Raw genomic sequence first — 15,339 nt, forward strand, 5'->3', positions numbered from 1 at the left:
AGACTTGCATGCTGTGAGGATGGCGGAGGACAACAATGTGGATTCAGACCTCCCAGACTGTAACTGTGATATCACAAGGCAGGCAGCTATTTTTGTTTGCTTTTGATTGATACTATTCTTTCTGAAGTCTTGGCTTGCTGGGAAACTAACTGAAACATTGATATGTAGAAATCAGTACTATAGCTAGAAATTACTGTTTTCTGCTCAGTTGAAAAACAGTTGACAGTGGTAACAGCATACTTTGTTTTATAGCCAGCACTTTTGGATCCTGGAATAACTTTTTCATAGTGATGGAGACTTAGAACTAGCAAAATCTCTTAACTGTTTGAGAGAAACTGTGGGCTAATTTTACTGCTGTTTTCAAATACAAGAGCATGTACATACGTGAGAATAAACAGACTATCTGTCTGCTTGATGTTTGTGTCATCAAGGGGGCATGGCTACAAGCAAAAGGCAGAGAAGGAAAGAAGCTGCAAAGAAAGTATTTCAAACTTAACTTATCATAGCATGTCTGTCCTGTTCATATTAATGGCTGTCTTGTAACTGCATGTAATACTTGAACTCAGCCTAAATCATCTTGGATTTTCTGATTCAACTTATCTTTCTCCCTTTTCTCATTATCTTTTCTAGAAATTTAGCCATTCTTCAGAATTCTAGAAATTCAGTCTTTGAAAGAGCAAAGTGATTGGAGTAGTAAATATAACAGGCTTTACTGGTATCTTACTATACAGTAATACTGTACTTTGAAAATAAATACTTTTTAATCATAAAAAGATTACTTTTCAGCCTATCTTTTCAAAGCTCATGTTAAGAGTGCAACATTTTTCACTGTTTCAGAATATTATTTTAAACTTTGTCTACTGTTGCAAGCAAATACTTTTTTAAAAACACCTTTTCTGCTTTCTGATGTCTGCTGTACAGACTTAGCCAACATGCTCTCAATGAGTTTTTTCATGTTGCTTTTAAAGTTTAATATTAGTAAGCAGCTGTTTAAATGACTAATGCGGTAGTTATGACTTCTATATGATGCATTTTTCTGTACTTACAGGATTTTTCCCATTCAGATTTAAGTGGAATCTAAGACTTTCTTCTTTAGGACTAGTTGATTTAAATATATCTGTGCTTAATTTTATTTCCTAGTTGTTTTCCCACAGTCTTTGCCCAATTTAGAATAATAGACATTATTAATAGACAATCTAAAATTATTGCTTTCTTGGGGAAATTGAGGCACATTAATTAGAACATGAAAATATAAATATCATAAACCCGTTCAAACTGTTAGATGATTTTTCATCAGTAAACCATGAAAAACAATTGAATTCTGCTGTATTTTCCTTTCTGAGAGTTTAACAATTTGTAAAATGTAACAAGGCTGGAGTGTGTGTGTTTATGAAAAGCAACCTTCAAACCAACTGTGTCATGGTTCCAGGAACCCTTTGATTTCAGTGCAGAATTTTTATTATCAATGAGAAAAGTTATCTCAAGTCTTTCACAGTAACATGTGCAGTTACTGTGCTGCCTAGTGCTGCAACAAAAGCATGAAATTATTATTGAAATTATTAATATTTTAAATGAAATCTAAAAACCTCAAAATTACACTTGGCCAGGGATCCCACATACCTGATTCAGAATTTGACTTTTGTTTCTTAAGCCGAGATTTTAGAATATAGGGAACTTTACTTGCTGAAATTCAGAAGGAAAGCTTTCAGACAAATTGGATTGCATCTATTATTTGATTGTGGATATGTTTTCAGTGTAGCTGGAGGCACAACACTGTACTGCAGTTCAGTCAAAAAAATAATCTCAGCAGACTCAATAAGCACTTGTTTATTTGTTTCTGTTTGTACCATGGGCAAGGAACCTGTTATGTTAAACTCAGTAAAAAAAGAACAGTGTTAAGCATAGATGTACTGGAGGGACAGGAAGGAAGCTGTAGGGTTTGGGTTTGTTTGGAGTGTTCTTTTAGTATGTTATGCTGTTTTTCTTTCTCTCTCTGAAGTAACTCAGATCATGTGACTGAAAATAGTGGTAGTTGGTCCAGACTATTTTTTATACCTTGGCAGGGATGTACTCCTGCACAGTTTGCTTGAGGCAGAGGGCACTTTCTAAATGATGGACCCATTATTGTTGTTCCAGGCAAAATGTAGATGAAATCCAGTACAGAGATTAGAGTACCACACATTTGCAAACAAAAAAATCCCAATCCACAGTTTGGTCTTGCAGATGATCAAGTGACATTGCTTCTCTGCAGGGCTGACATGACTCAGTGTTCCCTTTCCCACTCCAGCAGGCCTGCAAAAGATCAGTAGCATAGAGCCTTGAAAATACAAACAGAGAATGGGCAGGATTTCACTCCTTTTAAATGATGTCAGAGATTGAAAAGCTGTATGTCACTTGCAGAAGGGTGATAACCAGCCTTCTTGGTCACCTAATGAACAAGTTTCAGTTGGTTCAAACCCACAAAACATTCTATGTAGAACCATAGGTGACAAGGAGATGATGCCTTCAGTGGGTGTTCTGCTACCATCTCCCCAAGCCTAAAAACACAGCTGTATTATGAGATAGCCTCATGATGAGGACTGAGGTGTAATTGTGTTCTTATATATATATTTTCATAATTCAGCATAATTGTATTTACTTCAGTCCCATTTAGACGGATTTTCAGGTAGCCCAGATTTGTTTCCAGTTACCAGGTGGAGTTTTTTTACAGTTCAAAACCTGTAGCTGTTGCTCATGAGACTCTGGCAAGGAAGCTGTATTTGAACTATTCTTGAGGGTTTGTAGCAATAAAGAACCATGGTTTAACCATCTGTGAGCTAAAGAGAGCTATAAAGAAAAGAAAATTGTAAATATTTTTTTTTTTTTTTTTTAAGATAGCATTACCATCTCTGTGATTCTCTTAATGGTTAGCTGCAACTACTGCTTTCAATGTAGAAACTCTTGATAAATTTGCTCATTTGTACTGTGTGAAAAAATGTGAATTGCTTAATTTGAATTATAGGACAGCCAGGTGGCATTTCGTTTATTTAACAAATCTGGCAATTTTGTCTTTTTCAACCCAATTTAGTCAATCTGTTCCCAACTGCAATCATCTTTTAAATCTTTCTGGTATTGAGACACTGAAGTAGAAGAGCAATAGGAGCATAAGAGGGTACATTACTCAAGATTGGTTTTGGTATCACACAAACAGAGAAAAGGAGAGACCTTAGAAAAAAATTGAGAATCTACTAACAATGTATGTTATGAAACATGGGGATAGGAAGGACAGAATTACTGAAGGACAATTTTGCAGTTCAAAGAGTTTGAAGGAAAAATCAGTGAGATAGGATGGAATTTTACTTGAATTTATTCACTCTCTAAGCTTAATGTTCTCTTGATAAAAACAGAACAAAACAAACAAAAAAATAAACACAAGAAAAAAAATCACAAACAGAAATCTATTTAATTTTTCCTGTTGATTGGTCTTCCAGGGTCAGGATTCCAAGAAAAATACTAGTTAGGAATCATTATGCAGTTCAATTCCAATTTCATTTGTTTAAATCTGAAATAGTCCAATAATACCAAATTAAAGCAGCCCTCGGGATTCAAGAATTCTCCCCAGGTTCTGAGGTGGATGTCTTGCTCTGAAACTGATTTATTCAAGGACAAGTCTTCACCCTGGAACAGGTTGCCCAGAGAGGTTGCCCAAATGGTGTCCCATCTCTAGAAATGTCCAAGGTCAGGCTGGATGGGGCTCTGAACAACCTGATCTAGTTGAAGATGTCCTTGCTCATTGCAGAGCAGGTGGACTAGATGACTTTTAAGCATCCCTTCCAACCCAAATCTTCTATGTTACTTATTTCAGTGTTCCCATGGGTGTGAAAAGGGCCTGTTCATTCAGTGCACTCTCTTACCCATATATCAATACAGGTGGTACTTGTAGTCTAAGATGAACAGAAGTCGTTCTTGTACTCTAAGGAGAACAGTTGTCATCTATTAGTCAAATACACAACTAAATTACTTAGATTGTTTTGGGGGGTTGATGTGCCTGAGCTGATTAAAAAAAAAAAAAAAAAATCCCAGAAACTTTGAAAATGTTGTGTAGCATTAATAAGAACTCAATTTTTCTTAACCAGCAGCTATGAATGCAGGACTCTATGAATATATAATATACTTCTGTTATATAATAAAGGAAGACTTTACAACAGAACTCACCATCTAAGTTTCTCTGAAAACTTCCTGAAATGCGTGCTGAGAAAATTTATTTTCAGGGTGTACTTAATACTGCCGTTTCTTTTTCTTTTCAGGGTAAAGAAGTTGAAGGAAACCCTTGTTGCAGTTCAGCAGCTGGATAAAAACATGAGTAGTATGAGATCTTGGCTTGCCCACATTGAGTCAGAGCTGTCCAAACCTATCGTCTATGAAACTTGTGACTCTGAGGAGATACAAAGGAAGCTAAATGAACAGCAGGTAAAATACAACACACTTACCAGGTGAACAGTGACATGGGGAGAGCCAAAGTACAGTGTCCTTGGGCTGCCCATGCCCAGTTCAATTGAGAGGGCATGAGGCAAAATGCTTAAATATCAAGGCAAGTGGTACTTACTGTGTCACTTATAGAGCCTTCTGCTGGCCTTGACATCGAATCCTCCAGGAGCTGATTGACATTTCCAAGAAAGGTAAGGCACCAAGAGATGTAACCTGAACGAGTTATTGCAATTGTTTTCCTTTGGGGCTTGTGGTTTTTGTTTGTTTGAATTGTCTGTTCCCAGAGGCAAAACTGACACGTATTAGACCTTGCAAATTTTGCAAATGCTTGAAAATTACTATTTTTAGCAACCTTTCTAATGCAGTTTTATTTTGCAGCTTGTTTGAGAGTCACTTTGCACGCAAAGATGCATGAGCTATACATGTGAAGTTTAAATTGGTTGGTTTATACTACACAAAGCCTTTATGCAGTGCTAGATTAAAATATGTAGAAAAATGTGAAGTCAAACAGTTTTTGGCATTGAAACTAATGTTACTTCTAAGATGATTTACTATACTTTCTCCTTCCTGTTACACTTCACTGCCCACTGCAGTTTTACCTAGAAGCACATTGCTGGAGAGAACTGTTGTCCTTTGTGTTCCTGTTGGTGATTTATTGGCAAAAATACCTTGCTGTTGCCCACTGGAGATGAGTTACATGTTTTCCTGGGTCCTTTCTCCAGAGGAGAAAGAAATGTGTGGGAAGAAGGTATTTTGTGGATAATTTATGAAAAGTACAAATGGGCATTTTTCTCCTTAAAGCTGAGGGTAGAACTGAGAGCCAAGAACTCCCTCAGAGATTTTGCCAACCTGTCAACTGATTTGCTACTTCTCTATTCAGAATTAATTATTAATGTTTTATACTTAATTTACATAGGGATAATAACTTATAACCCAGAAGTGTCACTAACGAGTGTGTTTCTGAGACAATAAAGTGCTGGGAAGGCTAAACATTGCTGTCAATGTAGACAATTGAGATTATTTACTAGAATCCCTATGCAGACATGCTGTAGTTTGTTGCAACTATCTTAGGGGATTTATTTTGGGCATGAGACTGGTATATCTCTGCCTTCCACTGTTTCATTGTGGTGACAGCATGCAGTGATATTCTGTAGAAGTGAGAGTGGTTTAATTTAACTCTAAAGGGGAGAAATGGAGATGAATCTTACCATGAGAGGATGCCGTATTTGGAAACATGGTGATGATTTAATATGGTAGTGATACAAGACATGGTTAAAATAATAATAGCTTTTAAAACCCACCCACTTTCAATGCATGGCAACCTGTATTTTTATTAGTTGGAGGCTATGTCACTGTCCACCGCACCTCAGAAGGCTACCTTCTCAAATACTTTGTTCCATGTCTCTTCTGTTAGTGACTTTGTGTTCTCTTCTGGGTTTGATCTTCCACTGAGGTCATGTTATCTTCCCAGTTGTTCATATGCGAAATTAGGTTAAAGATGTTACGTTGTGAAAGAGGAGGGACAAATTCCGTTTATGAAACTCCATTATCTAGTTCTCAGCATCTGCTTCAGCCAAGCATCAGCTTTGCAGATTGCTGGTCTCTAGTGAAATTAAAATTGCAGATGAATCTGGATGTCCTGGGGAAAGGTAGGCTAACTTCAATGCAGTATTTTCCTGGGATAATGAACTTCATTTAAAGGGCTGCTTGTTTGTTTATTTTCTCAGTCTCCTACCTGTTGAAATGTGAAAAAATGATGCTTGCTTCTGGGCAAATAAAGTTTTAAAAAGAGGTTGCATATGGGTAACAGCAGTGCATAAAAGTGACACTCTTTTGTGAACTAACCCAAAGGCTTAATGTTCTCTAATAAACATAATAAATTTTAAAATCTGGGAAATAAATATTAGACTATGGAGAAGAAATAGTCTAGACAGTGCTTGTGGAAATGTTCTGTAGGTGAATAGAAAAAGTGTAATTCTTAGGAATGCTCAGGAGCCATGGTTCTCACCACTGCTTTAATCCAAAACTTTAGAAAGGTTATAGTGTTACCTAGTCTCATAGCTTTCTGGAGTGTGTGTTTCATAAAGTATGACATCTGATTATAGTATCCACCCTCCTATAATATTTCAGGGCAGATAGAAAGAAAAATATGTATTTTGACATCACAATGAAAGTATTTTTCAGGCAAGTGAAGTGAGAGGGCCGCTGTTGAGGAAGAAAATATTGTGATTTTCCACTCAATATTCTCAAGTAGATGTTTACAAAATAACTTTCTAGTTGAGAAGATTAACTAAATTTCTTCATTAAGTGAAACCCCAGGTATTACAAACAACCAAGAAAAAAAAGGTTGATACAGGTCCACCTTGCTCTAATTCAAATGTCCTGAGTTTCTAAATTCGACATTTAGATCTCATTTCCTGCTGGAAGATGTTTTCATGTCATGTAAGAAAAGTTCCTCTAGTTAAACCTTAAATATGTGTAGACACTGTAAATTGACACTGTATTTCCTTTTGCATGCCATAGTTGACTTCAATAGCAAAATTACAGAGTAGTTTATCTCTACTTATCCTCAATCTGCCACATTCTCCTGTGTAAACTTCCACATCTCTAATCATCCTATTGGTTCCTTTCTTCATCTGAATGAGAATTGAACCTAGTATTCTAAATATAATATAGCCCTTTTTGATGTAGTTACATTAGTATTTTTTGTCAAAATTGGAATTAGGTTGTTTTGACTTAGTTATTGTCCATACTGATTTTTCCATCTAATATTCTGATGATTTATTACAAATGTGAACAAAAGTCGAGCAGAGTTTCTTCTCATTGCACTGATCCAACAGCAGCAGCCAATTATTTTTGTGGTTTGTCTTAACTTGAAATCAAAACTAAGGTGAAATAGCAATTCTAGAGGAAACATTTTCATCAGTGTAGAACAAACCATTGAAACCAAGAAAACGTCAGGAAAATAATACTGAGCACATATAATAAGTGCTAAGATGGTGTGAGTGCTTTTTCTTTAGATGTCTGGAGTTCTTCTTTTCCATTTCCAATGAAAATGCTAAAGAACTGAAACATGAAGGAAGAAAAATGTCTTACATGTGCTCTGTTCAACATGTGCTGCTACTAATCTCCATGTCAAATGTGCCACTTTGGAGCTGCCTCTCCTGGGGAGCAGCATGTTCATGAAGGGTCCCTCTGCCAAACCCTTGCAGTACATAAGAATGTATTTCCTTGTCACACTTCTCTTACTAACTTCCGCTTCACATTCTCTGTGATAATGGGAAAGGACTGAGAATAATTCTGCCATTTATTGGTGATGTTGATTAAATGTGTGTGAAAGATGCTCAGCTGAGCATGCAGAGCTCTGGCAGTTTTTCCCAGTTAATGATTTGGTGTTCGTAGTCCCTGGGAGAGCTGTGCATGCTGCCAGGTTCTTCTGGCCTCACTGATAACATTGCATCACCACTTGCGTAGATGCACTCTCTTAATTGGTATTACTGGATGTTTTCTTCTGTTTGCAAGCTTCTTTCTTTTTTAAATAAGTGGAAAATAAACACATTTGCATGGATGCATGTTTTGCAATTTCTCTTAAGAACTAATCTCTTCACCTGCAGGAACTCCAGAGGGACATAGAGAAACACAGCACTGGCGTGGCATCTGTTCTCAATCTGTGTGAAGTACTTCTTCATGACTGTGATGCTTGTGCCACAGAAGCAGAGTGTGACTCTATCCAGCAGGCTACACGCAATCTGGACAGGAGGTGGAGAAATATTTGTGCAATGTCAATGGAAAGACGACTTAAGTAAGTCTAAAACACCTACAGATTAGTATTTCCTTCCACAGACAGACATACAGGATGGATGGATGTTGTATGGTTGTAGTACTGAATAAAAGAATGTAAGGTTCAGAAAAAATCATACACTGAGTAGAAGCCAATAGCTGCTACGCCTCTATTAAAAAATGAAATTTTTGGTTGCACATGCCTTTATACGGATAGCAATCATCAAATTTCACTCACAGGTTCTTCAACAGAATGATCTATTATTTCCCATGTTTCATGGATATGATGAGACAGAAACTAGAGAAATTTTAGATGATAGCAATGACTCAAAGAGATTTAGAAAACATGACCTAAAAGGGAGGTTGTGACACTTAAATTTACACAAAAATTACTGAGATTGATTGGAGACTAGTTATTGAATGGGTGAAATGTTATTCCAGGTATTAGGGTTTATATGTAGCCAGTGTTCCTCAGCAGTTTCTCTTATGTCTGATTTTGTTCTTTGGAAGAATTGTAGGACTGAGCACTTACATGGAATTTCATCATCTTAGCTATGCTGAGCAAATGAGGGCCACAGCACCCAAGATTCTTGTGTATCATCTGGGTGACTGCACATCCTTAGACCATCATATCCAGAAGATTAATTGTTTTCTATTCCCACACAGGATAGTTTGGGTAATTTCAACAGCAGTAATGATGTAGGTTAATGATGTGGGGCAATGCTATTACGATGTGCTGACTTAGTAATGAGACATGTTTACAGATTTAAATTCCTTTATTTAGGATATTTTCTTTAACTTTTTAAAGTTTTTTGTTTATTTTATGAAAAAATGATTGGTTTTGGTTTTTACTGGGAAGTTAAATGAGCTATCTGTATTTAGAGTCTTTATTGTACTAGAAACAGTAATTTGTATAAAGAGCAGCTTTACTGATGTCACTGGTACTGCATTTCAGAAGTTATTTAGTGTGTGCTCAGCTTTTAGAGTTCCTATTACAAACTTAAAACTTTTTTTTAATAGTGATTCCAAAGTTAGATACATTTAAAAAAATGCCTTCATCTTATTCTAGCTCAGTCTGGAATGAGCCAGCCTTCCCTGTGGTCTGTTTATCAGTCTGGCTGGCTGAGTTAGACTATTAGTCAGTTACTGTCTGGTGCAGTGCTAGTTGGCTGTTGCAGATGACAGGTTAAAGTTCTGTAGGTCAGCTGGCTGTCAGTCCGAGCATTCTCTGATTTTCCTTTATTTGTTGCAGAATTGAAGAGACCTGGCGGCTATGGCAAAAATTTTTGGATGACTACTCTAGATTTGAAGAGTGGCTAAAAGCCTCTGAGAGGACAGCTGCTTTCCCAAGCTCCTCTGGTGTGCTTTACACTGTTGCTAAGGAAGAACTGAAGAAATTTGAGGTGATTTATAGGGGTTGAAATTCAATACCTACTGATCACATTGCAGCACCCAGCTGCTGTTCTTCTTTCCCATAACCAAGTTACAGAAGAGATGCTGTATTAAAGTGGAGTTGATGATTTTGTAGCTGTCTTCAGTGGCAGGTTCCTAAGATAAAATGACAGTGGAAGGTGGCAACTGGAAGTTCCCTCCACTGTTAGTTCACCAAAGCTAGATTCCTCACCTTTTTTTATTTCTGCAGCTTTTAAACATGTCCAGTCAGTGTTCCAGAGCCTTGCTAAATCTCCCTTCACCAAATGCCTCTTCAAATGTATGCTGCATGTTCTAGCTTTTGCTTTGATTTTATCCCTCCTCTTTCCATAACTTTCTGAAACTAGCTCTCTGAAGGCTCTCATATGGTGCAGAATACCCACTTTGGATCCTTATACATGAAATTCATGTTCATGCAAGTATTGTTATTTGTCCACATGGTGTCCCTTGTGACTTAAAAAAGTTGAGCATGCTTCAAAACTGGAAAGCTGTCCCTTTGATCAGTGCTTAGGAGATTGTTATATGATTCTATTGTGTCCACTGTGGTGTGAGGGCTTGTCTGATAGTTACAATGGATTATAAACCTGTGTGTAAAGCACACAAGCATATCACTGGTGAGCCACAGAGGAAATTTTTTTGCTTGGATTCATATTTGCAAAGAGTATGTCAAAGTGGGAGAGAAGAAAGAGAACAAATTATTTCAGCAATTCTGTAAACCGTCAGGCTCTGTAAAGTATTTGATATGAAGAAGAAATGCAAATTTTAAACAATGTCTAAGTGCATCGATAGGTTTTGGTTTAACAGTTAAATCAAAAACATGAACTGCTAAGTGCTGTGTTCTATAATTGATATTCACATTTTTGAATGTACTGGCCAGGTTTTGGTTTTAAACAGACTTCATTATGCCAGACTTCATTATGGCCAGGTAGATTGCCATGGTAGAGAAACATTTGCTTCCTGGACACACTCTACCTCACACCTCTTTCCCATGGTCGCTTTATGTGGTGTTCAGGGTTTAAATCTCTTAGTAAGTCTGAGAAGCCGTACCACAAGTATATTGACTCCTTGATTTTTACAGCTGAATTGACTTTGCCCAAAGTCTGTTTCATTGAACCTCAGCTGTTATGGTGACTTTTCCTCTGCAGCAGACTTGTGGATTTTTTACTGTCTATAGTGTGTCAGCAGGACCAAGATGCAAAGAGAACAGTGTAGCCTTTTCAAAAGCCTCCTTCCCCTGTTAGTTTGGTTCTTTCTCTTTTTTCCTTCTTTTTTTTTGTTTAATTCTCCTGAACACCTGATTTCTCTGCCTACCAAATAGCAGGAAGGCAATGTGGTATTCAAATCCAGTGGCATTCAGCAGCTTTACTGTGAGTTCGGTATGAAGTCAGTCACTTACAAATACTAACAGAAGCAGGTTTCTGCTTTAACTAGGCATTTTTTCTTATTTTCTTCTCCATATTTACATTTTAATTTAAAAAAACAACAACACATAACAAAAAGAGCTCATCAGACCATATAGGAACCTTTCAGTTCTTTAGCACAGAGGTCAAGGATGGCTCCCACTGACTTCACTGTACAAAACTAAACTCCTTCCTCTCCAGTAATTTATGAAGAAATGAAAAGCAGTAACAGGAAGGAACGCAACAGATGAGTTCTTGTGTAGCTGGGAAAAAAAAAATGGAAGGCAAATAAACAGCTGTTCTTTTGCTGGAGAAGGCTTGGTAACAGGTGAAACAGCAACTGCACGCTTTTAGATTTCGTGATCCTCGTAAATACAGTCAGAATTGTACCTCCAATATAGGAATACAATTTTAGATTAATTAGGTTCTACTGATCATTTCACCCTAGCTCCAAGCGCATTTCCTCCAATCTGATGGCCGTTCAATGAAGAGAATAATTATGTTGAGAGAATTCTACAGAATCTGATCTTTTTTCCAACTAGTTCCTTTACTTTCTTCTCTGCTATTACAGCAGAAATGTGCTTATTTCATTTTTAACTTTGAATGGTGCAGTATGAAGTGTTTATTTTTTTATGTAGAAAACTCATGTGTTTAATTAAAATTTCTCTAGAGACGTATATTACCATTCCCAGTTCTACAGCCCTTATTAAGGGGGTGTGTCTAGTTTTGGAAGATTGACTGTTTTATTGCATTGTGAGGAATATCAGACAGCAAGTTTGTGGAACTATAGTGGAATCCAAACCCTACTTGTATCTAAAAGACAGCTGGTGCAATCTAGGTTTTTAGGTCTTCCTTTAATTGCTTTTCTATTTTGGTGATGGGACAAGATAAAAACAAGTAGATTTTTGAAAAAATAGTCAGGTCGTGCTGCTGGTAGTAGTAGTACTAATATCAATTCAGTCATTCCTTTACAAAGTTCTTCCTCCAAGCTTCATGATTGCTAGTCACAACATAAAAGCATGCACCTCAGCTGCATCACTGTGGCTCTTGTGACAGCAGAGCAAGCACCAAAAGTACATGGTACAAACATTTGTCCTGACATAAGCTGGCATGGATACTGGTGACATTTTCTTTTCTGTGAATATTTTAAGACAAAACTTACTTGCACAGCAGTATACTAAATATAAAGAGATGTCTCATTTAGTATCGTTTTTCAGAATAAACGATTGCTCAAATGTCTTCAGTGTTTGCATTTCAGCAAATTCAGTATGTGAAAAGAAATCCAGTGAAGCCACAGGAATCTTGGATTTCTGTTGTTTTTTGGGGGTTTTTTTTGGGTTTTTTTTAAGAAGAGCTTCATGTTCATTGTTTCTACTTCTGTTCTCAAATACAAAAGCATATAATTTTGCGGAAAGAAGAGACGGGTTTTTTTGGTATTGATTTTGCCTTGTAATAGATATTTATGTTGCAACTTCTCATTCAGTGAACTGGGTCAGTTTTAGAAATGTTTTTGGGTTTTTTGGAGGAGTTTTTTTGGTTTTGCTTTTTATAATCAGAAGGCAGCAAATCTATAGGGTAGCCCTCCAGGAGATGTCTCCAACTAGTGGAATTATTGGCTGAAGGTGCAGAAGGGTCTAAGTAAGGCAAGAGATCTATATATGTATCCTGATCTCAGTAATTAAAATTCTGAAGGTGTCTTTTGTTCATACTGCTTTAGGCTTTCCAGAGACAAGTGCATGAAAGCCTGACTCAACTGGAGCTGATCAATAAGCAATACCGGCGCCTGGCACGGGAGAACCGCACTGACTCCGCTGGCAGCCTGAAGCAGATGGTTCATGAGGGGAACCAGAGATGGGACAATTTACAAAAGAGAGTTACCTCCATCCTGCGCAGGCTAAAAGTATTTTTCCATTTTTAAGACTTCAATATCACTACTCTAGTTGTGAATCAAGGGTACTTCAGTAGCTTTCAGTTTAATGCATTTGCACAGTGTTTTTGAGGGGATTTCTACCTTTGGAAGAGGAAGGAATCTCATCAGTTCGCTTAGTCAAAAGTAAACAAAGTATAGGCTTGGTGACATCAAACACCACCTTCCTCACAGAAGATAACTTTCATAGCTAATTTTTTCAACTAATTGCAGCTCTGGATGGTGTTACTTAAAAAGGAACCTTAGAAAGCATGTAGGAAATGAAAGAAGAAGGTGTACTGAGTTTAAATTGTATTCAATGGGGATGAAAGTAATTTTCCTGCTATTGCTGGGGGTTTTCATGTTTCCAGTCATTTTATGCCACTCAATTTTTTCACTCTCCAGCATTTTATTGGCCAGCGTGAGGAGTTTGAAACAGCACGTGACAGCATCCTGGTATGGCTAACAGAGATGGACCTGCAACTGACCAACATCGAACATTTCTCAGAGTGTGATGTCCAAGCAAAAATAAAGCAACTTAAGGTAAAGAATGATTATGCAGTTACAGAAGGAGGGATGAAAGAAGGGATAAAAAAAAAAAAAAGCCATGCATGGTGGGAAAAGAATTTTAAGAAACATTATGCAGAAATGCAGCCTGATGCGGTTCCTTTACTTGCAGGCCGAGACTTCAACCTCAAAAGTTATGAGTTATGTCAGATTCCAATATGTACTGCTTGTCAAAATAGAAGGTCCTTGATCTGTGAAAAATGTAAAAAGAAAAACCAGGGGTGATAGTGTACTTTCCCTCATCAAAATAGGAAATATTAATAAAAATATTTATGTAAGGTCTCCATTATTGGTAATATCTAATAATTACTGTGCTTCTCAACCATTTCTGCATCAGAAAACTCCTTGCCTGGAGCGAACAATGCCAAATATCACATTATCCAAAATTCCACTGTACTAGCTTTAGTATCTTAGTTCATTCTAGACATTTGATCATTGGCATGGCTTGTTTAGAGAAGAGCTTTCTTTCCAAATTCAACAAGCAAGGAATGAGATGGTAAACCATGAAGTATCACTGGTTTTGGCATAAAAGGCTGCGGAATGCTAAATTTAATTTAATTGCTCGTTGTTGCTCATGACAAGAGTATTTGGCACAATCCCTGTTTGTTATCCACACCATTCTTTCTGTAAAACTCTTTAAGAGTTGCATCTTTAATTGTCCAGGTTGTTGTCGTGTTGATTTTGTTGATAAAGCAAGGGCTTTGTTTTTACACAGGCTTTCCAGCAAGAAATTTCCCTGAACAACAACAAAATTGAGCAGATAATTGTGCAAGGTGAGCAGCTCATTGAGAAAAGTGAGCCCCTGGATGCAGCTGTGATTGAAGAAGAACTGGATGAGCTGCGTCATTACTGCCAAGAGGTCTTCGGGCGTGTGGAGCGCTATCACAAGAAACTTATCCGCCTTCCTGTGTGTATTTTTACATATGTTTTTACTTGTTTGGTTTGTTACCATTTTACAAATGTGAGAATCAAGAAAGATGTTGAAATGAAACCTAAGTAACTCAAAAGTCCTGTGGTTAAATTTTGTTGCAGCCCTGACCATCTGCCTCCCTTCCGTAACATGCTATTTGTGTCCTGTTCAGAGAGCAAACAGACAGGATCTGGAATTTCTGTAAATCATAATGAAAATGCCTGCAAATTGGAGATTTATAAAGCTTTATTCATGGGAGTAGTACTGTGGTACTGGTCATAAGACCATCTCCCTACACTGTCAGATAGTTTGACTGGTAGCTTAGGGACTTGTTTTTTTAAAAAAAACCACAATGATAAAATGATTTTTCTTTTCAGAAGAGACAGAAATTTGTCTCCAGAATTGAACATGAGCTTAAAAGTGGAAAAGGAAAACAAAAGGAGAAAGTGAAAGGAAAACAATTTTTGGTAGCTTATGTCCTATTTAATGAAAAGAACAAAATCTAGGGGTTTCAAAATATGAAATAACATAGTGGAAGCAATACTCATGATGAGGATCACTTATGCTTTCCATTAATTGATTCGAAATGTTTTTCTAATAATATTTACATTGAAGTAGCATAAGTAAAAGTCTGGAGATATTTGCCTTTTGTGAGACTTTATGTGCCTCAAGCAATTAAAATTAGCCAGCACTTTGATCTGCTTTGTTGTTTTGGCTTTTTAGTGCACCTTAAAAATAATGAAGAGAAAGTGCAAAAGGAAACGTGGAAAATGAAAACCTCACCATTGTGCCTGTCACCTAATGCTGCTTTATTTCACTGACCCAGGCTGACCATGCAGTGCCTCTGCACGTTTCATTGATGCTTCTGTTTGCATTAT

The 15,339-nt window shown here is 37.1% G+C and overlaps 1 protein-coding gene across 20 annotated transcripts in view; it reads left to right on the forward strand.

Annotated features, from left to right (window-relative positions):
* SYNE1 (spectrin repeat containing nuclear envelope protein 1) overlaps positions 1 to 15,339 on the forward strand; it is a 289,881-nt gene that overhangs the window by 254,118 nt on the left and 20,424 nt on the right. For all 20 annotated transcript variants that reach the window (XM_033056260.2, XM_033056262.2, XM_033056276.2 and 17 more), the window contains 6 exons: positions 4,287 to 4,449; positions 8,082 to 8,269; positions 9,500 to 9,650; positions 12,796 to 12,978; positions 13,390 to 13,527; positions 14,267 to 14,458. In XM_033056260.2, the coding sequence (XP_032912151.1) occupies positions 4,287 to 4,449; positions 8,082 to 8,269; positions 9,500 to 9,650; positions 12,796 to 12,978; positions 13,390 to 13,527; positions 14,267 to 14,458 (1,015 nt within the window). The remainder of the gene's footprint in view (positions 1 to 4,286; positions 4,450 to 8,081; positions 8,270 to 9,499; positions 9,651 to 12,795; positions 12,979 to 13,389; positions 13,528 to 14,266; positions 14,459 to 15,339) is intronic.

Source organism: Catharus ustulatus, chromosome 3 (assembly GCF_009819885.2).
Source record: "Catharus ustulatus isolate bCatUst1 chromosome 3, bCatUst1.pri.v2, whole genome shotgun sequence".
In the NCBI taxonomy this organism is placed as follows: Eukaryota; Metazoa; Chordata; class Aves; order Passeriformes; family Turdidae; genus Catharus; species Catharus ustulatus.